The sequence below is a fragment of the Cydia strobilella genome, chromosome Z, assembly GCF_947568885.1.
Source record: "Cydia strobilella chromosome Z, ilCydStro3.1, whole genome shotgun sequence".
Classification (NCBI taxonomy): Eukaryota; Metazoa; Arthropoda; class Insecta; order Lepidoptera; family Tortricidae; genus Cydia; species Cydia strobilella.
The window spans coordinates 46,896,376-46,922,206 of NC_086068.1; the positions used below are offsets into that span (position 1 = coordinate 46,896,376).

Here is a 25,831-nt window from a genome sequence, read left to right on the forward strand (position 1 = left end):
GGTTCTGTAAACAACTGAAAATGTACTGTAATGTATTTACAATTTCTGAACCATCTAAATTTTCACTTCAGATATTAGCAAAAAAGTCTTTGAAACTTTGAGTTTAAAAACTCAAATGTAAAATGTGTTAGCCATTATTAAACGTGCGGCATGTTTTCTTGATGCCGTCGCTTTTGCATGGCAGGCTCGCGCAGCCAGTGTTCCTCGGCAAGCTGGTGGACTTCTACTCGGTGAGGACGGACCAGCCCGTGTCGCTCAACGAGGCCTACTGGTACGCCGGGGCCGTGGTGCTGTGCTCGGCGCTCAACGTGCTCGTCGTTCACTCCTACATGATGGCCATATTGCATATGGGCATGAAGTTCCGGGTTGCCTGTTGCTCTCTCATATATCGAAAGGTAAGGCGATGCATTTGAGGTCAACATTCTTTTATGTTAAATCACAGTTGCAAAGCACTTGTATAATATTCAGCTAAAATTGCGAATACACGCGCGATAAGTTCATTCCTTACATTAATATGGTTGTGACGTCAGGTATAGTCTATCCAATACTGAGATATTCATTGCAAACGCTCGAATCACCTGTTTCATGGTCAAAGGATGAACTACATATATATAATTTTAACATGTTTTGTTTGTTCATCATCATCACTGCTAGAAAACACTGTATATTGTATGGACGAATTCCTGAAACCTTGAACTTATTAGTATTGTTTGTTAGAAAATCTCATATTTTATAATGTACTCTTGACGATCATAATATTAATTCTGATATCTATATTGACATAATAATTTATAATACCATGTAATATTATGAAATAAATAAATATCATATCATATCATCATATCAGCCTTTTATCGCCCACGCCTGAGCATAGGCCTCTGTTCGAGTACGCCACTTATCCCGGTCCTGAGCCAATCTCATCCGGAAGTGACCCGCAGTCTTCCGAATGTCGTCCACCCAACGAGCCAACAGACGCCAGTCACTCCTATCGTCTGAAAGCGGCCACCATTCCGTTAACATTCTGGCCCACCTGCCATCACTCTGTCTGGCAACATGTCCCGCCCAGCTCCATTTAAGTTTGGTAATGACGTATCCGACGTCTTGCACTTTGGTGCGGCGTCGGATCTCGACATTCCGATGCCGAGCATGGCGCGCTTTATGGCTCTCTGTGCCATTCGGATTTTATGCACTTTCTTAGTGAGCGCGAGTGAGTGAGTTTTGTTTGTTACCAAATGTAAAAAACTAATGCGATAGTTTGTCATGACCAGTCCAGTCTTCTATTCGCATAATCACCGACAATAATTACGAAGGTGAAAATGACACAGAAGTATCCCAACGTGACAATCAAAGCTTCCAGTTCGAAATTGGTAGTACAAGTGGTACTACAAATTTTTTAATTAACGGAAAAATTGAAAAAAATCACCGGTTCGGGCAAGATTCGAACTTGTAACCTTTGGAACACCGGTCCAATCGCTCGCTCCAACTGTGACACCGAAGCTTACCAAAGCGTGCGAATTTATCCGTTCCTTCCTTTTGCTTACACGCCTTTGTTTTCACGTCAATTAATAATTTAAAATTTAGCTATCATCGGCACGTAAAAAAAAAACAACAAGAAATAAAAATCTCAAGTTTAAAAAACTAACCTGACTACAGCTTTTTCTATAATATCCGGTAGAATTTAAAATGTATGCTACTCGTATTGGTACTTTATTTATCAAAAGTTCTCCTGGCTCCCTGACACGAAATAATAAAACTTGAAATCTAATCGGTTTTGCTGCACTTACAACAACATTGGAAGTGTTTGCTTTTTTAAATATTACAAGTTTATTACAATACATTACAACTGGCTGTATGTTGTTTCAGTCGCTCAGACTGTCCAAGACGGCTCTCGGCGAAACGACGGTCGGCCAAGTGGTGAATCTGCTCTCGAACGACGTGAACCGCTTCGACGTGGCCGTGATATTCTTGCACTATCTGTGGATAGGGCCGCTGGCCACGGTCATTATAACCTACCTTATGTGGCAGGAGATCAGCTGGGCGGCGGTCGTCGGCGTCGGGTTCATGTTGGCGTTCATACCTCTACAAGGTAAGACATTTATTTGTAGGTACTTTTATTTGAACTGTGAAATAATACATACACCTTGTCTTAATTGTCGAGTTAAAAGGCTGGTGTCGATTTTAGTCGCAAAAATGTAAAATTGATAGATTTAGTCGATGAAATTGTACATCTTCTGTTACCAAATTGAAATAACAAGTACTGGTTTATATTAGCACGTCTTCTTATCTTGCCTTTTATCAGATATTTTTTTTGAATACAGTCTAAAAATTAGTAATGATTTTTTTCTGATGGACGTTTAGGTAAACGCGCGTAAAGCACCGATTTTTTCGCTCTTATTTGTAAATTTCGTAAAGTTTGGACTGCTAAAATGGTAAATTTGTATAACACATATTCTGTACTTGACCTTTATCAGATTACATTTTTGTTATATCTAAGTCATATAAAATGAAAGTTAAACGAATTCGATTTTCTCCATAAATTACTTCAAAACAAGTGACAACTTCTCTGACAATCGACTAAAGGGGCCCACTGACTATCAGTCCGCCGGACGATATCGGCCTGTTAGTTGTTCGGAACTGTCAAATTTTTGTTCTAACTGACAGGCCGATATCGTCCGGCGGACTGATAGTCAGTGGGCCCCTTTAACCTTTAACATTTGCTGAAACTATTCTTATACATCAATTTGTATAATTTACCACCATAATTTTTTGATGAATTTTTTAAAACTGCCCCTTCTCTTCATATATTACCGGTGACGCACGCTTGCGACCTCATTATTAAAAGGCAAGATGAGAAGACGTGCTAATAGAAACCAATACTTGTTATTTAGATATTACGTAACAAAACGTGTATAATTTCGACGACTAAATCTATCAATTTTACATTTTTGCTCCAAAATCGACTACGGCCTCTTAATATTAGCAGAATAAAGACCGGTTGTACTAAATCCTCCGTCCGTCTGCGAAGTGCGTTAAAAAAGTTTGACAGTTCTAGATGATGATTGGCAGCTGTCGCCATATTTAACGTTGATCAGGGGGCCTAGCCAAGATGAAAATCGTTCGCAGAGAAACGAAAGTAAACGCTATCTGTCTCTATCGCACTACTTAATATGGAAGAGTGATAGAGAGACAATGGCGTTTCGTTTCTCTGCCTGCAGACGATTGTCGTCTTAGCTAGGCCTCCTGTTCGTTGATTATGCGCGGTGCAATCTACCCAAGCCCGAGAAAGCGCTGAATTATAGCCAGCGACAACGAAAGCATACAATTGTCAGCAGCAGAAGTAGATATGAACACTACTTTATTTCCAAGAGAATAGAAGCATGTGCAGATCAATTTTATCACTTGACCCACTTTGCTACTTCTGATGCTGGTTGTAGGTAACGGCTATAACTAAACCGTACACTATAATTATAAAAACTACGATTGCGCATGCAGTTATGCTTCAAACATGAATGCAAATTAAACATGTATGTATACGCGATATTTTTTAACGAATATGACGATGACTTAAAAAAGTGAAAATTTAAAAAGTATACCCAATATTTCTCATAAATGTTTTTCAAACCGAGGCATCATTTAACACATTTGAAACTTCAAACTAAATAGAACATGTTTATATACCTAGGTGAATGGTGTGACATTTTTTTTAATATTCAAAATAAATACTTACTAATATGCTAAAGTTCGATTTGCCCAATTTAACTGTATAATTAGTATCTGAGATGTAAAAAAACAGAGCTCAATTTCTTCTAACATACGCTAAGATGTTCCATGAGAGTTCTCGTTATTATACAATATGTACAAAACTTGTAAACGAATAAAATGTGTAAGAAAATATCACCAAGTGTTAAAGTAGCGGCAAATAATCTATCATATTTTTTAGATACATTTGCATAATTTTTTTAATAATTTCTCAGAAACAGCTCTAGGGATTGCGATGAAATTTACAACATAGGGGCGTATGAAACCGACTATTTGATCAAACTAGGGTACATTTAAAAAATAATAATATGCTCGATTTTTCGCGGTAGCCCGGTGGGTGGGTATTAAATTGTAAAGTAATGGTGCGATGTAATTTTCAAACCAGAGGCTTACGAGGGCGGAAAATCTATTCGTCTAGATTTTATTGTTGGTAAGATTATCTTTTGAGTTTTTTCACATAAGAAATTCAATATTTATAACATACATCAATTCTGTGTGTGAAGTCCCCAATCCGCATTGGGCTAACGTGCCTGCCCACGTGCCCGTGGGACGAAAGTATTCATATATACGATGGTGATGATGATACAATAATTGTTTACATGATATTAAGTCTAATTTCACGAATTTTCGAATTAATGCCTGCAATGAATAACAGTATGATAGATTTCTTGCCGCTACTGTATATTACCACTTTTTGGCTTTTCATGATATCTTAAACAAGCTAAAATCTTAAACGTACTTATTCGCATCAAAATTCAGTGCTACTGCCATCTGCAATTTTTATGAACAGAGTTTTAAGTGATGTGTTGAGTTAAGCAAAAGCACTCAAAAAGGAGAAGCCAAATAGTGTTTGTCGGAATGCGACATCATAACGCAATATTTCACCGACAAAATCGCAATTTTACTTATTTTTCATACATTCAAGATGGGCTCTTAGTGACCTTGACGGCACGTTCACGTATCGTTTTGTTAGGACCGTTTCGCGAGTGAAGTACGACTGTCGGACTTTGACTATCATTTCTGACTTTTGTATTGCTTTAATGCACCTGATCGATTGATAGGTACGATTAAAAAAAATGTACGTTTACGACGGCGCGTTATAACCGGCGTGGCGTTCAATGAATATGTCTGGTATGGAAGTGTCAAATAATTAAAATGTGATGATTAACAAGTCGCGTTTGTTGTAGCGTGGCTGGGCAAGAGGACGTCGGTGCTGCGGCTTAAAACGGCGCTGCGCACGGACGAGCGCGTGCGGCTCATGAACGAGATCCTCTCCGGCATCCAGGTCATCAAGATGTACACCTGGGAGAAGCCGTTCGCGGATCTCGTCGCTAAGGCTAGGAAGTACGTCCATTACAGCACACCAGCACACAAGACAAATGTGCAAGTTGGAGAAAGTATCCAAAAAATAGAAATGTTTTTTTAATTTTTTTGATAAGTTTAATGAAAATTATATAAGTATAGGTATTTTGGTAATGGAAAGTTAAATCTCCATAGAAGTTTCCGAAAATTTCCTTAGTTCAGATTTCGTAATTTTGATACCGCAAGCGATTCTCCAAATTTTATATTAAAGGAAAAAATGTAAAAAGTTACGGTTCCGGCAGGACTTGAACCCGCCACCTCCACAATCCGTGCGTTGCTCTAAACCAATTTTTCTTAACTGTCCAGCGGCATATCACACACTGACGCACTATAATTAAGAGCCCGGTAACGATTTTAGAGCAAAAATGTAAAATTGATAGATTTAGTCGTTGAAATTGTTTTGTTACGTAATATTAATATCTAAATAACAATTGTAAATAACAAGTACTGGTTTCTACTAGCACGTCTTCTCATCTTGCCTTTTAATAATGAGGTCGTGAGCGTGCGTCATCCGTAATATATGACGAGAACGGGCAGTTTTTAAAAATTCATCAAAAAATTATGGTGGTAAATTATACAAAAGATGTATTCTTACAGTTTCAGCAAATGTTATAGATTGTTTAAGTATCAAAATTACGTTGAAATTAAGTCGATATTTTCAGAGAAACTGTCACTTGTTTTGAAGTAATTTCTGGAGAAAATTGATTTCGTCTAACCTTCATTTACACTACTTCAAAGTCATAAAGTCATTTAGTCCATAAAAGGCGGAGTACAGGATATGTGTAATACACAATTATCATTTTTAGCAGTCCAAACTTTTACGTTAAAAAAAACAATACTAATATAGTGAGTCTGTATTCAAAAAATATTAAACGGCAAGATGAGAAGACGAGCTAATAGAAACCAGTACTTGTTATTTTTATTATTACGTAACAAAAGGTGTACAATTTCACCGATTAAATCTATCAATTTTACATTTTTGCGTCTAAAATCGATATCGGGCTCTTAAGTGTTTTAAGGCGGGATTCCACCAGTGTGCGGCACAAGCATTTTTGTACTGAACAGTTATGCTTGTGCCGCATAGTGCCGCACACTGGTGGAATCCCGCATTTGATCACAAGTCAAGTATGTATATAATTTCGCTAGCACAATAGATATGACAGAATCGGTGTGCGAGCCCGACTTGATATTGATGCACAATTCTTTTTATTTTATTTACGACATAATTTATGCAGATAAATACAATCGCTATTTTATCGGTAGAATTATAAGCTCACAGACAGGTATAGGTATATTTCTTTGTTCTAATTATGTGCCGGACCTACCCAAACGCTTTTGTTGTTGACTATGCTCTAATCGCACAATGGGAAAGCTCGTGATAATTTACATTTAATGTTCATATATCTCAAAAATGTTTTTTAAATCTTTTCTTAAAAGTATTCACTATCTGTACGACTCTAAGAATGCATAACAAAATCTCGTAATCTAAGAATGTAATTTGTAATACATAACGAAACTTTTATCGATTATGGTTCTGTCATTTTAACACAATAATATTAAATAAATTAACACCTACCTGCAGAGGTGCATGCTTATATTGGACATAAGTTATCTAGTAAAACTTGCTCTTTTTAATATAATACGGCATTAAAAAAAGATTTCTTTTCTAATTTAAAAGATCCGACTTCAATTTAGTTTTGTCGTAAACATAGCTTAGCTGCACTATTATCTTAATGTTTGTGAAGGTGCTTTATATGGTTGTTCGTTAATGAATGCTGCTGGAAGCGGGCTAGGAGAGGAGATAAAACAAATCCTCAAGACAACTTTTCCTTCTTAGAAATTAAAACTAGATTGGATGTTGGTGTCAGTGTATAAAATAGTGTATTAGTACAAGATCCTAGTATAAAATCTTCTTTCTTGTTGTTTGATCTTGTTTTACACACTGAAACTAAGATCAAATCTAGGTTTTCTGGTCTGTGCGCGTCTTTCACCAACGACTTCTAGAAACTTAGGGAGAGATACTATCACTTGCATCAGATTGCGAGCTGATAATTCTGATCTTTTATTATTTCTGTACGGAATAGGACATAATTTCCACATTGTCATAATTTTTTGTATTGATATAATTTGCTAAAATGCGCTTCTCATTAAACAGATGTTAAGTGTACAGGGCAAACAGTTTGTTTTTTTAATATTTGTTGTTTGCCGCAGGCAGGAGATAAAACAGATCCGCGCCACATCCTACATCCGCGGCGTGCTGACCTCGTTCACGATGTTCACCACCCGCATCTGCCTGTTCTGCTCGATTCTGGCCTTCGTGCTGGAGAACAACGTCATCTCCGCCAAGCAGGTGTTCGTCGTCAGCAGCTTCTACAACATCCTGCGGCAGACCATGACCGTATTCTTTCCGCAAGGTAGCCAAAAAAACATCTACACGAGAGCAAACTATTTACGTTACCATGTTTTTTTTATGGTGTCTAAAAGTTACATATCTTTATTACAATTCGGGCAAAAGTTACATATCTTTATTACAATTCGGGCATTTAAAAATTTACGAAAAGCAAATACGAATAACCTAAAGTTGATTGTATGCTTAATACACAGTTAGAGAAATATTTGAAACTGCACGATAATCAGTTTGGTTTTCGTCCTCGACTTTCCACAGATAGTGCAATACTGTGTCTTAAGCATACAGTCAGATACTATACCGATCGTCTGACCCCGGTGTATGCCTGCTTTCTGGACCTCTCCAAAGCCTTTGACCTCGTGTCCTACAAAGTACTATGGGAAAAAATGGAGAACATAAACATGCCCAGGGAATTAATTAATATATTTAAATATTGGTACGGACACCAGGTCAATAGGGTCAGGTGGGCAGGAGCAACATCGGTGGAGTATGGGTTGGGGTGCGGGGTGAGGCAGGGGGGGTTGACTTCTCCCGCACTGTTCAATCTATACATGGACGCGCTGATCGGCGAGCTCAGCAGTCAGCATGTCGGTTGTCATGTGGATGGCGTGTGTGTGAATAACCTTAGCTACGCGGACGACATGGTGCTGCTGAGCGCGTCGGTTTGTGGTCTCAGAAGGTTGTTGAGAATTTGTGAGGAGTACGCTGTGAGCCATGGCTTGAAATATAATGTGGCTAAAAGCCAATATATGGTCTTTGAGGCCGGCAGTAATCGACCATTGCATGTACCTGATGTAACTCTGTATGGAACACCACTAGAAAGAGTAAAGAGTTTTAAATATTTAGGGCATATCGTTACTGCTGACCTGAAAGATAACGTTGACATGGAACGGGAGCGAAGGGCATTGTGTGTAAGGGCTAACATGTTGGCGCGCAGGTTTGCTCGGTGTTCCAGCGACGTGAAGTTGACGCTGTTCAAAGCCTACTGCACGTCGCTGTACACGTGCAGCCTGTGGGCTAACTACACACAGAAAGCATACAATGCACTTCGCGTCCAATACAACAACGCGTTCCGGGCAGTGATGGGGCTGCCTCGCTACTGCAGCGCCTCGGGAATGTTCGCGGCAGCGCACACGGCGTGTTTTCATACCACTATGCGACTGCGCGCCGCGTCCTTGGTCCAGCGGGTGCGAGCCAGCCCCAACACAGTCCTAGCGATGATCGCGGACAGAGTGGACTGTCCTTACATCATGCACTGCTGTGACAGGCATGTAATTAAGACTGGGATAGGATAGGGACTTAGTGTATGCTTTAAATTTATTTTATTGTTTTATTAATAGGTACCAATTTTTCGATTTCAATTTTAATTTTATATTTGTTTTATTATTTTTATGACGTGTAAAAACTGATTATGAGCCTTGCAGCTTGAAATAAATGAATTTTATTTTTATTTTATTTTATTTTATTTAAAGTTAATTGACCGTAGTTTATGTTAAAGACCCACTCAATATTCGGTCAAAATTTTGATTAATGCTTATTTTTTATGTTGTAGGCATCGCTCAAGTAGCAGAAGCAACTGTGTCTATTAAAAGACTTCAAAACTTTATGCTTTATGAAGACACGGGCAAACCAGTCCCTACTTTGAGTGATATACAAACTTCAACAAAACCTAAAATCAAAGTACTGGATGAGCCAAAGGAAACACCAACCACTCCGACTAAATCTGCGTTAGATATGCTTCAAGAAGATATGCCCTCTGACGAGTCGAACGCTGCCAAAGAAACAAAAAAGCCAGATGAGGCCAGAGGCAACGGTAAGCAAAAAAATGTGTTAGTGTGTTATTCATAATATTAATACGAGTGAGACTACCATGGGTATCAGTTTAATTAAATAAGTGTAACTTTAGCTACCCAAGTACCCATGCCTACATAACGCATCCTCAAAACATTGTGTTGCAATGCAGCCGAAACTGATGATTACTACGTCAAAGCAGTACCCAGCGGTCAAACTCCCACTTTCTTTATATGACGAATATGACCTTTATTCATTTGTCTATTTCAATGTGTTTCAACATTGAAATACAATGTTGGATATAGTATGAAATTTTTCAAATGATTTTTACGCCGACATCACAGAATAAGTTTTTTAACCGACTTCAAGATTTCAAAGGAGGAGGTTCTCAATTCGGTTGTATGTTTTTTTTTTAAATGTTTGTTACTCCATAACTCCGTCATTTCTGGACCGATTTTGAAAATTCTTTTTTTGATTGTAAGTATATACATACAGATTGGTCCCGTTTTTGTTAAAAAGCAGTTCTGATGATGGGATCCATGAGGAATCGAGGGAATTCCTCAAATGTGAAATATAGTGATTTTTGTATTTTTATAAACAAATCCAGCACTTCCATTTTAAAAAGTGACATTTGGATGAAGTGGAACTGCTGATGATGATCAGAACGGAACTCTTCAATGACGCATAGTTCACGTTTGACGATTTGTCCTCTTTGTTATGTTTGTTAAGCAAGTAAGGTTTTCAAGAAACATTTTTGTCAAGCTCGAGTTCTGATGATGGGATCCATGAGGAATCGAGGGAACTCCTCAAATGTGAATGGCATACATATAGTAATTTTTTGTATTTTTATAAACAAATCCAGCACTTCCATTTTAAAAAGTGACATTTTATGAAGTGGAACTGCTGATGATGATCAGAATGGAACTCTTTAATGACGCATAGTTTACGTTTGGCGATTTGTCCTCTTCTTTATGTTCGTTAAGCAACTTAAGTTTTTAAGACATAGTTTTGTCAAGCTCGAGTTCTGATGATGAGACTCACGAGGAACCGAGGGAACTCCTCAAATGTGAAAGGCATACATATAGTCATTTTTGTTTTTTTTTATCAACAAATCCAGCATTTACATTTAAAAAAGTGACATTTGATGAAATGGAAACTGCTGATATGAATGGAACTCTTATGATCAGAATGGAACTCTTCAATGACACATAGTTCACGTTTGGCGATTTGTTCTCTTCCTTATGGACCCAGACCTAAATTTGGACCCGGACTCGGAACCGGACCCGGGTCTGAACATGGACCCCAACTTGGACCCGGACCCGAACCGAACTCTGACCCAAACTTGGACCCGGACAGCCGGACACGGACCTGGACTCTGATCCGGACCCGGAAATGCTACTAGAAAAGTGGGTTAGGTGGGTGGTTGGGTTTTGAACTGCGATTCTCACAGAACAGAACTGCTATCAGAAAAATAGGTTAGGTTAGAGCTGTGACCCTTACAGAACCGAAATGCTATCAGAAAAGTAGGTTAAGTTAGGTTAGAACTGCGACCCTTACAGAAACGAAGTGCTACTAGAAAAGTGGGTGGTTTTACCTCCTTTTCTACATTATTAGGCAAAAGATGCTGTCTTTTTCATTTCATTGTCTCTAATCTAAGAGTGCACCATCAATAATAAGTGAACTTTCAGCGGCATCCCCCATTGAAGTCGGTTTTTTTTTCTTAAAAAATATTTTTATATCACGTCGGTGGCAATCAAGCATACGGCCCGCCTGATGGTAAGCAGTTACCGTAGCCTATGGACGCCTGCAACACCGGAGATATTACACGCGCGTTGCCGACCCTTTAAAAACCTGTACACTCCCTTTTTGAAGAACCCCATACAGTAATAGTATTATCATACAGAACGGCTACGCACCGCCCCGCCCCGACTCGAATTACCTCGCCTCGCGACAGCAGATTGACGGCCGTTTGCCGGCCGCTCAGTACTATTTTTAAGCAACTTACTCACACTATGACGCATGCCGCGTGTACAGACGTGCCGTTCACTCATATAAACTCAAGTGGTTTTTGATGTATAGCGTGTCTGCCCTGTGGCCGACATGGTTGCTTCGGGACGCGCCTAAGGCGCCTCTCCATAAAAAAAACAAAGGCTTTTGTTTAACAGATTGGGGTCTGAGGCGTAAAAATAATTTGAGAAATTTCATACTAAAAAGTAATGTTTAATGTATTGTTCAATCATTGGGAAAATGTGCTTTGGTTTGAAACGTTATGAGGCTCAGTAAATTCTCAATACGTCGCACTGATATAAACTGACGTTCTGAGAAGCTGTAATTGGCTTCTTAGTGCTAAACGTCGAAGGGAAATAATGCAACCAATTGATGTCATAAAATGCTTGTTTCGTCGGACAGGGCGGTCGGCGGCCCCGCTGGAGTCGGGCGAGGAGGAGGACTCGGAGCTGGAGCGCTCGCAGGGCGCCAGCGTGCGGTTGCAGCACGCCACGGCCAAGTGGGTCGCCGCGCACCACGAGAACACGCTCACCGACCTCAGCCTCACCATCAAGCCCGGCAAGTATGTGGCATGGAGTTGGCCGGGGAGGGGGCCGCGATGAGACAATACGCTACATGACAAATTTTCATTAATGCCATCAATCGATCAGGTTTATTTTTGGGATCAAATGTCTATATGGGACCATGGGCATTAAAGCAATGCAAAAGTCCGAAATGATAGTCAAAGTCCGACAGTCGTACTTCACTCACGAAACGCTCCTAACAAAACGATAAGTGAACGTGACGTCAAGGTCACTGAGAGCCCATCTTGAATGTATGGAAAATAAGTAAAATTGCGATTTAGTCGGTGAAATATTGCGTTTATGCATATAGTTGCTATACAATCTTTTTTTGGATAAAATGTAAGGAATCGAACACTTACTTTTTTTTTCCTTTTTGGAAGTTAATAAATTACTTAAATTTTGAACCTTTCAAGTCCTGTATTTTTTTATTATTAAGTACATTATTTTTATAAATTGCTTATTTGTTATCTATGTTACTAGATTTTGTTATAAAATTCAACGTAATCATCCCTATTCTCTTCTAAACGTTTTTTTATTGAGGTGTAAGGCTAACGGACCTTTATAACCGCGGAGCTCAGCCCCGCCCTACCCTGCAATGAATGCTTATACAAAAATAGTGGGGATCCGTATAAGGGCATATGCGGTATCGTGTTCTGATTAGGAAAAAGTAGAAGAAAAAAATTTTTGACACGAAAAAGTCGTCGTCTGGTGGTCCATGTCGGCCAACCCTCCATACAAAGGCCAACGATTATTCGCGTAAAAAATTTTTCTTGTACTTTTTCCTAATTAGAATACGATACCAATTAATGTGCCCTTAAACGGATCCCCACAATTTTTGTTACATCCTGTATAATTCACTCGCCTCGCAACTTTGTGCCTGAAATGCGTGCTATGTCTATTTAGCTGTTGATCTACCTGTGAGATTGTAGAGTTAAAGATTGCATATTAAATGTGCTTGTTTCAGACTGATCGCGGTGATCGGGCCGGTGGGCGCGGGCAAGTCGTCCCTGCTGCACGTGCTGCTGTGCGAGCTGCCGCTAGTGTCCGGCTCGGTGCACGTCGGCGGCTCCGTGTCCTACGCGGGACAGGAGCCGTGGCTGTTCGCTGGTAACTATTTCTAAATTATTTACACTACAACGTTTGCATTACATTTGTTGTATTATTTTTACTTAAAATTATGTGGTGTTTTGTTTTGATACTAAAAATGATATGCATGGAAATAGTAAGGCACTTTTTTATTCGTTTCATACGAGCAAAGACTGCACCACAGGCCAGATTTGCGCAGTTCTGAAGCAAGTGAACAGTTTAAAGCGTCATTTTAATCAAGGGGAACTTGGTGAACAATTGAAGAATAAAAAATATGCGAGGAGAGACATAATTAATTTATTGTAATAATTGTTGTTGTTAGGTAGCGTGAGGCAGAACATCCTGTTCGGGCAGCCGATGGACCGGCCGCGGTACAACACGGTGGTGCGGCGCTGCGCGCTCGACCGCGACTTCTCGCTGCTGCCGCACGGCGACAAGACCGTCGTGGGCGAGCGCGGCGTCAGTCTCAGCGGAGGTCGCTCTTAACCCTTTACAATCCAACATAATTCTTAACCAAATATGTAACCTCACAAATTTATCCACGGTTTGTTGCAGGTCAGCGTGCGCGTATCTCCTTGGCACGTGCCGTATACAAGCGCGCTGACATCTACCTGCTGGACGACCCGCTGTCGGCGGTGGACGCGCACGTGGGCCGACATCTGTTCGAGTCCTGCCTCGTCGGTTATCTGCGACACACCACGCGCGTGCTTGTCACACACCAACTGATGTTTCTGAGAGACGTCGATCAGGTAATAGTGGTATTCCACCTATATTGCGTCTCACATTCTGCTTAATAAGAGAGTGAGATGCAATGTCATTTGACGTCTGATCAATTAGTTCTATTGATGACTGATTTATATTTGCCAGCGATGATATTGATGATGGAAGCGGGTTCTACTGCTTAATCTCTTTATGTTGCACCAGACCTGGCGAAAGTGCCTGTTTGAAGGTGCATGTTTATGAAATTCTCTTATGAAAGTGTCTGTGTGGGTTACTTGGTAAGATGTGCAACTCGCCTACAATGCGCTAGCTAAATGGCGTTTTAGTGGCGTATTCGTCGGATTTAGACGCACAACGAAAGATACAGTTTACTGAGTGATGATAACAAGTTTCTAGATTAATAATAAAATTAATTAATTATTAATTAATCTGTACATTACTACAGAGGCCGTGAAGTAAGAGGTTGCCGGCCGAATACATATAGACGGATAGTTATGAGGCAGACAACCCCTGTTCACGCCGATATATGTATAGTTATTTTCTCAAACATGCAATGAAATAAATAAAGAAATCTCTACGAAATCAGTTTTATTTCTAGAGAAACTAAAAGTAAACCAGACACAAAATATAACTAGCACCTATACCTATCTTTGTCACACGTATATTTTACACATGTAGTTTTTAAATTTACACGTATAGGTATATATTTATGTATATTTGATGCATGTGAGCATTTTTCTTAGTTTTTCAATATACTTCGCCTTTGATTTTGGCGGCAGCAAGTACTAAAAGTCAATTCTGCTTCTGCTCTCAATTTCGTAGGAGTACATTTCATTTCACTTTCCGTCGGAACTCATATTTAATAACACAATCGACAAAGCACAATAAATCGAATAAAATAAAATTACAGAATGAATAATGTTCAACTTTGCCTCCAAAACGATTTAAAAAAATACCTACGCGTGTTTGAGTAGACATTTTTACCTGTGTTTTACCGCTAATGTTTAAATGAAATATTTTAAATGTGTATTTGTGTAGTTAAATTTGCAATTCACATTTATTGGAATTTGTTAATAATGTGTTATTTATTATGTTCATGTTAATTTTATATAAATAAACGTGCAAAATATAGCAAACATCGTTTATTGTTTTTTTTTATATATAGGCGTAAAAAAAAGGCGAGTGGAGGAAACGAGGGGAGGCCTTTGCCCAGCAGTGGGACACAAAATTAGGCTAGTAAAAAAAATATATAGGCGTAGTGGCAGAATGTGATTAGTTGATTACGAACTATAAAGCAAATACTGCCTATAGTTTTTTTTAATGGCTGAATGCCATGATGCTGTCTCACAAATATCTGTGACACAGCATTTCATTTTCACAGTCGCGCCTGAAACGTGATACTTCGCAGCCTATTATAAGGAACAATATCAATATTTCATTGCATGTTTGAGAAAATAATAGTATTATTATTATTTAGCTGTTGTTAAACTTACATGAATGTTTCCAGATTATAATATTGAAGAACGGTGCCATCGCCGCGGCGGGCAGCTTCGAGACGCTGAGCGCGTCGGGGCTGGACTTCGCGACGCTGCTGGCGCGCGGCGAGGAGGAGGACCGGCCCGCGCCCGAGCCCGCGCCCGCGCCCGCGCACGCGCACGATATCGAGGACTCGCCGCACGGCAGTTTTCGCAAGCGGCAGATGAGCATAAACTCCGTAAGTTTACTAGAGTCCGATCACGCTAAGCCCCGGTTGCACCAAACTGTTTGTCATCGTTAAAGAGTTTGCTAAATCTTATTGTATGGAAAGTTTCATAGTCGACCTCCGCGGCGCGCCGGGTTAACTGTGGTTGGTGCAACTAGGCTAGGCTTAGTTGCTGTGAATCGAACGTTTGTTATTGTTTTAGGTGAGCTCCGTGGATAATCTGACAGCGACAGCGCCGCCGGAGAGCGGGCGCGAGGAAGCAGAGATGCGGTCGGCGGGCGCAGTGTCGGCGAAGGTGTACGGCGCGTATCTGGGCGCGAGCGGCCACGCGGTCCTCGTCGCGCTCATGGTGTTCGTGGCGGTGCTTGCGCAGCTCTTCGGCTCCGGCTCCGATTGGTGGACCAGCTACTGGTAACTAACCTGCACCAACTATACATAAGGCTAAACGAATATTAACTCAAATGGATTTGATTCTGTAAACCTTCGGCCTAAATCTGTAAACTGTTTTAAATGAAATAGGTACAAAATTTGGTAGCAACTTGAAAATCCTTTATTTGTTCCTGGTTTTTATCATCACTATAAAGCATATTCTTTTAGTCTGCCATCTTGCGCAACACACTTCATCTAGTCTGAGGGCGTCCTAAGCCTAAGTACGTTTACCAAACTGTGTACTAGTAGCTTTTTTTTCAATCAAATATGATGATAGTAGTATTCAGCTCAGTCAAACGACATGTTTTTTTAGTCGTATAGTTTTATAATAACTTGGCATGTGTTCAGGGTTAAAATGGAGGAACTGGAGGGGAATCCCGTCTTAAGGCTTGCAGCGACCAACACTACTCTCGAGCGGATGATCGACGATGTTCAGTTTGGGGACGGGCCCCTCAGTCGATACAACTGTATCTATATCTACACTGGTAAGTTTCCTACGTTAACTGAAATAGATATTCTAAAATAGTCATATACTTAAATTTGTGTCAAGATATTTTTATTGTTTTTATTACAAAACGAACGGCAATATCAGATAGCCGATACTCTTATTTATGATGATGATGATGATAGATGAAAACCATAGCGTGCATGTCATGACGATGATAAATAGATAAAAACTATGACGGTTATGACTGCTCCGCTGCTACGGTTTTTAACTTTGTACCAACTTTGTACTGTAGAATCTTGATTTGTATGCAAAATCCGCATGGTACGAGTATAACACACTGGCTCCGCCTCTCCATGCGAAGGTGCGCATCGCACGACCATTCGCGCTTTCGGACGGAGATGCGGTGCGAGCCGCAGGGTATGCCACACCGAGCTCCGTAGTACCAAAGATAGATATAACTCCGTAATAGATGGATACAGTCTAAGGAAAAAACGAGCCTCGAAAATCAAGAAAATTAGATTCTCGTTCAGAGGGCGCTACTAGCTTTGGCCTACTGTCGTATAGATGGCGTTGGCGGTTTCGTTTGTTATTTAACAATTTTAACGCATATTAGTGAAAGAACATGGGTCAAAATCATAAAAATAATTAATGCAAATAAATAAAATCATTTATCCATATTTAAATACATTTCATCGTATTTTTATAAATCTTCATTTTTAGTTTTAAAGTGTGTCGACAGATGGCAGTGAATTTACTGGGGTTACAAAATTTACTATGACAGTAACGCTCTAGTATAAGTTACTCTATGGTAGTACCGTACGGTACCGTACGTACAATTTAGATGCGATTCGTCACGCACCGCAGCTTCGGACGAAGATACGGAGAAAATCACACCACCGTACCATCGTCGCCGCACGCGAATTTGTCACTTTGCACTTCGCAACTAATTGCGTCGGCAGTGTGATAACCGCCTATGATGATGATATATAATTTCAGGTATGGTAGTCGCTTTGGTAGTGATATCGCTGCTCCGCTCGTTCATGTTCTTCTCGATGGCGATGCGCGCGTCGACCCGGCTGCACAACAAGATGTTCTCGGCCATCACGCGCGCACCCATGCGCTTCTTCCACGTCAACCCTTCGGGCAGGATCCTCAACCGGTTCTCTAAGGATATGGGGGCCGTGGACGAGGTGCTGCCCGCTGCGCTGCTCGATGTTCTTCAGGTGGGTTCAATTTATCAACATTATTTGTTGTAAGGCTGTATTTTATTTGGTTCTCATGGATTATACAGTGATCAGGTTTAATAAATTTGAAAATAGTCGACTTTCTTGACTACATGTTAGCAATAGCAGTATTGCGAACAAACTACGCATATGCAATCAAATAATTATACGATAAGACTTATGATTTAAATAGCCAACAGGGAATATTACGCAAAACTTTGCGTAGAGGGCGTCAAAGCACGAAAGAGAAAGGCACATTTTTCATCCATGTCCATTTGACTTCAGCACTTATTTGTACTGCACACACAAATATTAACATTCGTTGTTGTTTACTTGAATTGTCGCTATGTCGGTTTCTTTTCATTGTCAATTATTTTCTTATTTGTGTAGATTGGGCTATCGCTGATCGGTATCGTGGTGGTGGTGGCCGTGGTGAACTACTGGCTGCTGTTGCCGACGCTGGTGATCGGGCTCGTGTTCTACGGGCTGCGCATCGTCTACATCGCCTCCTCGCGCAGCATCAAGCGCCTCGAGGGTGTGAGTGAGTCATCTCTGAGACGCCGCTCATTACTAATGTGTCAATGTTGAACATCAAAGTACAGGCACCTATTTCACTAACTTGACAATTATCACCTGACAATAACCATTTCCTCTACATTTCTGGGCCGGTATGTAATGACTGTACCTAGCTTCAATGTGTACTTGTTGGACTAGCAAAGAATTGTAAAAAATTGCCAGTGAATTGTTATTGTTAGCATGGAGAAATACAGGCAAAAATATCGTATAGCCACCCCACACCAAGTGATGTGTGTTGTGAATCTGATAACACGGCAACTTAAGAGGCCGCGTAAAGCCAGGAAATTAGAAAGGAACTAAAGACACGGCGCGCCGCGCGAAACTTGCGGCGGAAGATTTGACGATCGCGCGGGTTTTGACGTTTTACCTCAGTAACTGAAAGTATACTTTTGATTAAAATTTCGCTGATCCCTCGGCTATATCACTAGCTATTTTTATACTAAAATTATACTGCTGTGGAATGCAGGGTAACGATATATAATAGGGTAGTTGTCAATTTTTTATTAATGGTATCAGTCGATCAGGTTTGTTTTGAGGATCAAATGTCTGTATGGGACCCGCACTTTACTAACGAAACGCTTCTAACAAAATGGCAATACATCGTGATGTCACGATGTAACGTCGCTATTGCTTAGAAGCCGTTTCGATGTATGGAAAACAAGGAAATTGCGATTTTGTCTGTGAAATATTGCGTTTATGTATATTGTTGCTGTACAATTTTTTTTTTCAATGTAAGGAACCGAATGGGACCAATTTTGAAACTGAGGTCTTGTATTTTTTTATTATTCGCATATATTTTTTAAATTTTAAATTTATTGTGTATAAAATTCAACATGTGCCAACAACCCTATTGCAAGTAAATGAAAATTATACATGTTTTTGAGATTTTTTTTCTATCGAGTCAACTTTGACATTTTAAGGGTTTTCTTTGAGTTTGCCCTCGGCAATATAGTCTATTTTCTGTATGATTTTTTTCATTGCATTTGCCCTTCATTAAAATATGTAAAAAATCAAATTAAAAACTACAATTTTGCGGGAGCCCCTTAACGTTGTCGCAGACGAGTGACATTAACTTAATGATCCTTGAAACTTCCCGTCTTGTTGTTCATAGTATTATGTCAATATCCTTCTGTCTTAACTGTAATCTGAAACCTGAAGACCGCTAATTTCAACATTTGCTTATAGATACTGCATCCGGTATGTACAATCGCGCAATACCAGATTATTAAGCCACTTATATCTGTATAGTGATATTATTAAGAGTATCGTACGTAGTTTGGTGACCCGCGAACATTATACAGTAGCATTTGTCTCCAGCTCGAAGCCCGGTGTTCTCGCACCTGAACGCGTCGCTCCAAGGCATCACCACCATCCGCGCGTTCGGCGCGCAAGAAGCGCTCGTGCGCGAGTTTGACAACCACCAGGACCTGCACAGCTCCGCCTGGTGAGTACGAGTACAATGGCTCTCCGCTCTTGCAACTCAACAAGCCGTTTCACTCCTAATATCGTGTATGATTTAAACTTTTGGACGCCAATGACCGATATATACGCACCGTAGGTTCAACGCCAAAGAACGATTAATCGGTCATAAACGGCAGAGCAACATAGACCTACGTGCATATGCGTAAAGTTCAATTTCAGTTTTGACACTTTGGTGACGTGGCGTCTGGATGACAGCTTTTGTGTTTGACACGGCGTCGAAAAGGTTAGTTGTACACATGTTGTACACTACACTTATTTTTACATTTGGGAATTGTTATGTTATTTCTAATCGCAATCGTGAGCTCTTTCGATCCTAATAGGAGAAAAAAGGGTCCCATAATTTCCATACATTTTTCGTTCTTTTCAATCTGTTATCGCCATACAAAGTCTATGAAAAATTATAACGGAATGGAAAAACTTATTTTCTCGAATCGAGAGCTTCGTGATTCTGAGTAGAAACAAAGATAGATATAACTCCGTAATAGATGGATACAGTCTAAGGAAAAAACGTGCCTCGAAAATCAAGAAAATTTGATTCTCGTGCAGAGGGCGCTACTAGTTTTGGCCTACAGTCGTATCGATGGCGTTGACGGTTTCGTTTGTTATTTAACAATTTTAACGCATATCAGAGAAAGAACATGGGTCAAAAACATAAAAATAATTAATGCAAATAAAAAAATCATTTATCTATATTTAAATACATTCTATCGTATTTTTATAAATCTTCATTTTTAGTTTTAAAGTGTGTCGACAGATGGCAGTGAATTTACTGGGGTTACAAAATTTACTATGGTAGAAATAATTAATAAATTCAAATCTGAAAAAAGTGTAGTGTACAAGTATGTGTATGAAGTCAGGCTAATACAATCAAATAATGAAGTACTTGGAATAAAATAAAACAGCGTAACCATCTACTGTTTGTTTTTTCCAAGGTAAAGCTTATTTATACTTAGTGAATGCTGTGCTTATTTCGCAGGTACTTATTCATCGCAACATCCCGTGCGTTTGGATTCTGGCTGGACCTTGTGTGTGTCGTATACATCGCCATCGTTACTCTCAGCTTCCTCGTTCTTAATTCAGGTAGAATTTTTACAATGTTAACGTTGTTTAACGCATACAGTGTCATTTAAAAACTTCGCTCAATAGCTTGTACGATGTACTATTACATCATATTATGGTATTGTAATGTATGAAATGCTCGAGACATTGTTTGCAAGTCAAGCGAACGCTTGAATGAACGAATGCGTTTAAGGCACTGGCCGAATTTCAGCACCTGGCAAAAGTTCGTAAAAAATATCTGCATTATATTAAAACCTAGTATCAAAAATAATGTATTCTGTTTTGTACACAGTTGGCCAATTTAGCGGTGGCGACGTAGGTCTCGCTATAACGCAAGCTATTAGCTTGACTGGTATGTTCCAATGGGGCATGAGGCAATCTACTGAATTGGAAAATCAAATGACCAGTGTGGAAAGGTAAATATATACATCTAACATCTGCTTAAATATATGAAGTGTCTTTAATCAAAAAAATACGTTGGTTGTGTTGATGTGTTATAACCGCGACCCAATTCCTGTGTTCGTTCAATTATTTGCCTCTCAGTCACTCGAATATGTAAGAGCAATAGATAGAAAGACAAATAGACGATAAAAGATCTTTTACTGGGACAGAGACATCGTCATGGCAATAAGAAAATGAACGAATTGAAATGCTGGAATTGATGAACTGTCGCCTGCCGTATTTTCGGACCGATACGATCTTCAAACTTTCAAGAAAAGAGCGTACTCCCATCTTAAAGGCCGGCAACGCACTCAGAACCCCTCTGGTGTGGTCGCTTACCATCAGGTGATCCGTCTGCTCGTTTGCCTCCTATATCATAAAAGAAGTGGTTTGAGCGAAACATTGTTATTTGTGTAGAGTGGACGAGTACTCAAAGATCGAGTCGGAGCCGCCGCTGGTGTCGGAGGGCAGCCGCAAGCCGCCGCCGTCGTGGCCCGAGGCGGGGCGCGTGGAGTTCCGCCACATGTACCTGTACTACACGCCCGGCGAGCCGCCGGTGCTGCGCGACCTCACGTTCACCATCCTGCCGCGGGAGAAGGTCGGCATCGTCGGCCGCACCGGCGCCGGCAAGTCCTCCCTCATCAACGCTCTCTTCAGGTAACACTCCTTCTTTAAAATAAAATATGACAAGTCAAAAAACAATCTCAAGGCGTTCAAAGGGTTGAGGATTGGTTGAGAACCTTTAAATCATTTTTTTTGTTATACATGGTGTGCCTAAAATTGTTTTTCACCTCGAACACGTCAGTAACGTCCACGTTTATGATCTGTACTCATGTATTCTAAAAATTAATTCTAGGGATATTTATAGGGGATATTAAGTAATGGGCTGTTTTATAATAAAATGTGTATAGATGTGGAGCCGTGGTACTTTATAATGCAGTGTCTGTTTAGTCTGTGATATTGTTATTTGTGCCGCTACAGGCTGGCGACGATAGAAGGCGAGATCATAATCGACGGCCGCGAGGCGTCCGCTCTGGGTCTGCACGAGCTGCGGAGCCGCATCTCCATCATCCCGCAGGAGCCTGTGCTGTTCTCCGGCACTATGCGCCACAACCTCGACCCCTTCGACGAGTACCCTGACCACGTACTGTGGCGCGCTCTAGAGGAGGTATGCTCATATTCTTTATTTAAGCAAACACAAGTATAAGTTTACAGCTACCTATGCCAAGACACTTAGGATCGGTTGCACCAAACCGTCTGTCACCGCTAAAGCGTTCGCTTAATTTTATTCAATGGGAAATTTCATAGATCTCTGCTGCGTAACGTTGATCAGACTGTTAATTTTGGCTGGTGCAACTATACTGTTAATGGAGCATTCCATCGTTACCTAAGGGACATTCGGACCCATTTTTTCGACTTTCCGAGCCTGGTTTTTATACCTTCATTACTTCGTAATATCGCATTTTTAAAGGACAACAACGACTATCTTCTTTTTCTACTTCTAGTTAAAATGTATGTTAAATATTAATATATCAATATAAACATTAAAGGGACATTATTACACAAATTGACTAAGTCCCACGGTAAGCTCAAGAACGCTTGTAGTGTGGGTACTCAGACAACGATACATATAATATACAAATACTTAAATACATAAAAAAACATCCATGACTCAGGAAAAGGATCTGTGCTCATCACACGAATAAATGCCCTTACCGGGATTAGGACCATTGGCTTCATAGGGTCACCACCCACTAGGCCAGACCGGTCGTCATATTCTGAGTGTAAATAACAATGAATTGTCAATGTCAACGCGGTGAAACGGGCCAGGGTTGATGAAGACACGAGTAGCCTTGAAGGTATTATTGCATGTCCATTGTCCAGGTGGAGCTGAAAGAAGCGGTGATGGAGCTGGCGGCGGGGCTCAGCTCACACATGTCGGAGGGCGGCGGCAACTTCTCCGTGGGGCAGCGGCAGCTCGTGTGCCTGGCGCGCGCCGTCGTGCGCCGCAACCGCCTGCTAGTGCTCGACGAGGCCACCGCCAACGTCGACCCGCAGTAACTCACACATTGATTTTAACACATTTCTCGGCCCGCCTGCCGCCACCGGCGCCCGCGCCGAGTCATCGGGCGCGGAGGGCTGCGGCCCGCACCGCAGTCTGCGCCGGTGTGTCACCGTCGACGCAAGCTCCTGATGACGCTCCTCGGTAAGGAGTGAAACATGTCGAGCGTTTTCGACTTAAAATACGTGAGTGACTCGTTATTAATATGTTTAATATGTCTGTGGCTCACGGAAGTTTTGTTATTAAAATTGATTTTAAACCGAGCTCTCCATATGGCATCAGCAGACCAGACCAGCCACAGCAGCGATGACATCGGCAGAAATGTTGGTGTCGTTTTCAATCCGACGCTGCTGCCGTATGACATCGGCTGGAGTCTGAGATCCTTACTACTATTTGCTACTATCATATTCTGTCGTATTCTATAGGTATAGTATTTTTCAAACACGACGAGTTGTGAGAGTGCACATTTGAAACGATTTTTAACGATTCTCGATTAAATCTGCAAAGGGCATTTAATCGATTGGTAATTTTAATCGGTTGGTTAGAATTTGAAAATTGTTGACATTTTTTTTAACGTGAATTTGAATAATTTATTAAGATGTGAATTTTAATTTAGGTATCATGATTTTTGTAATCAACTTTTATTATGTAATGGACAGTGTATGATTAGTACCAAATAAAAATCGATCTATCTAATAATTTTAATTATTATGAAATATTCTAAGCTACGAAGATATGTATATTTTGTGCTTTTGGGATTAAAGTTACTTGTTTTTGTAAAGGATTTAATCTGAAACGTCAAAGCATGGGAAGAAAAAAAATTTCACCGTACCCATCGTGTTTGAAAAATACTATAACTATGATTGTTAGGTTTGCCAAGCCTTGTCAGGACACCTCAGGTATCACTACATCAGTGATTCTAGGCAAAATTGACACGTTTTGTTCTATCCCAAGAGCCAGTAACAGTGATAAACATGCGCAAAGTTTTTTAACATGTAGATAAAAATTGAAGTCGGTTAAAATTAATTATATTAAAATAATATATTATCTTGTTTCAGGACGGATGCGCTGATCCAAACTACAATAAGAAACAAATTTGCCGATTGCACTGTACTGACCATTGCCCATCGATTACATACAGTTATGGACTCTGATAAGGTAGGATCTTAACAGCAGAAATACTCGTAGAGTAGTGTAAAGTATTTTTTATTTATTTAGCAGTAGTGCCAAAACCACTTTAATCTTGCTAGTGTAACTTGAGCATAAATCCGGGATTCACATTCAGATTAAGTGGTGTTTAGTTTCGATATCTCGGTTGTTAATGTAATTTTTAGGATTATGTTTGACTAAACTACGTTATCTACTGGAGGCTCAGACTAGTATTCTTGGATAAAATGGTTTGTTTTATGTTCTCATTGTATTATTTATGTTGCACTAGCTATTGCAGCGTAACGCTTTAGGAGAAACCTTTTTTCTTTACAAGTGAATTCTTTGATTTGCTTTAACAGCTGCCAAAAGAATGAAAAAAAGATGAAGGTGTGAAAACTGTCAATGTGAGAAGGAATTGGATGTGATGGTGAAAAAGTGATTGATCTTTTCACAAAATAAAAGTAATTCTGCCATTTCTGCCCATCTATAACAAGTACCGGGTTTATCCAGGATCACGGAAGTTTTTTTAACGTGAATATCCGACCCTTTAGAAATAAGGAGAACCGCTTTTTGTCGGGGTTTTTCATTTTATTTGGAGAACATATTGCTCCTACTTTTTCTGGACACGGATCAGGGCGCACGCCATGCCACAGTGCTCGGCATAGATCCCTGGTTGCGGCTCCGACATCCGCCTGACCGCAACCGGTATAGGCCTGGGCCTGTTTCTCCAAGGAGCTCACTCTCCTCTCTCAAGGGAAGTGACCAACCTATTTCCTACCTACCAATTTTAGGCAATCTACTCAACGTCTTCCTTTTTATATCTTTTATAATTTTAAACCACTGTTAAATATTTATTACTCGCAGCCTTCACTCCTGGCTGATCCCCACTGGTACCAGTAGGCTTTAGCCATTTTTTATTCAGATTAGACTCGTGCCGTTGTTCACTAGAGCCACAGATTGTAATGTAGTGTTGACGTGCGCGCAGGTACTGGTGATGGACGCGGGTCAGATGGTGGAGTTTGACCATCCGTACGTGCTACTGGGGCGGACGGGCGGCGTGCTGCGCGGCATGGTCGACCAGACGGGGCGCGCCATGGCCGACATGCTAGCCAGGATCGCTGAACAGGCAAGTTACCTGCATGCACCTCCACACAACCATAGATCACCACACCACAACTACCATGGAGCTGTAAAGCTCAGGTTTCCTGAGCTGGGGTAGCGGTGCCGTCATATAGCGGCCGGGCCGTAATAAAGCAGTGAAATGACGTCACTAGAACGTTGTCTAAGTAAACAAAATGGCGCGGTTACCTAGAGGGCCGCTATATCACGGCACCGCTATCCTAGGAAACCAGACCTTAACACAACTTGCGGACTTCACATATAGGTGCTCCCGACCTAATTTAGTTTACTCACAACTTGGAGGAATACTACTTTTTTTGCTGCTGATACGGCAAATTTGTTATGGAGCGTTTTACGACGGAACAACGTGTTTTAATTATTAAAACGTTTTACTCAACCCAATCATGTATTGCGGAAACTAAGAAAATTGCGGCAAATTTTCGGTA

General features: G+C 40.5%; 1 protein-coding gene across 2 annotated transcripts in view; it reads left to right on the forward strand.

Moving 5' to 3' along the window:
* LOC134754055 (ATP-binding cassette subfamily C member 4-like) overlaps positions 1 to 25,831 on the forward strand; it is a 54,869-nt gene that overhangs the window by 25,373 nt on the left and 3,665 nt on the right. For both annotated transcript variants that reach the window (XM_063690114.1, XM_063690115.1), the window contains 22 exons: positions 185 to 395; positions 1,864 to 2,086; positions 4,947 to 5,103; positions 7,333 to 7,535; positions 9,081 to 9,341; positions 11,729 to 11,888; positions 12,854 to 12,996; positions 13,298 to 13,450; positions 13,531 to 13,724; positions 15,203 to 15,409; positions 15,600 to 15,808; positions 16,175 to 16,311; positions 17,271 to 17,497; positions 17,888 to 18,038; positions 19,391 to 19,517; positions 20,532 to 20,635; positions 20,907 to 21,030; positions 21,473 to 21,712; positions 22,037 to 22,223; positions 22,940 to 23,112; positions 24,176 to 24,275; positions 25,252 to 25,392. In XM_063690114.1, the coding sequence (XP_063546184.1) occupies positions 185 to 395; positions 1,864 to 2,086; positions 4,947 to 5,103; positions 7,333 to 7,535; positions 9,081 to 9,341; positions 11,729 to 11,888; positions 12,854 to 12,996; positions 13,298 to 13,450; positions 13,531 to 13,724; positions 15,203 to 15,409; positions 15,600 to 15,808; positions 16,175 to 16,311; positions 17,271 to 17,497; positions 17,888 to 18,038; positions 19,391 to 19,517; positions 20,532 to 20,635; positions 20,907 to 21,030; positions 21,473 to 21,712; positions 22,037 to 22,223; positions 22,940 to 23,112; positions 24,176 to 24,275; positions 25,252 to 25,392 (3,832 nt within the window). The remainder of the gene's footprint in view (positions 1 to 184; positions 396 to 1,863; positions 2,087 to 4,946; positions 5,104 to 7,332; positions 7,536 to 9,080; positions 9,342 to 11,728; positions 11,889 to 12,853; positions 12,997 to 13,297; positions 13,451 to 13,530; positions 13,725 to 15,202; positions 15,410 to 15,599; positions 15,809 to 16,174; positions 16,312 to 17,270; positions 17,498 to 17,887; positions 18,039 to 19,390; positions 19,518 to 20,531; positions 20,636 to 20,906; positions 21,031 to 21,472; positions 21,713 to 22,036; positions 22,224 to 22,939; positions 23,113 to 24,175; positions 24,276 to 25,251; positions 25,393 to 25,831) is intronic.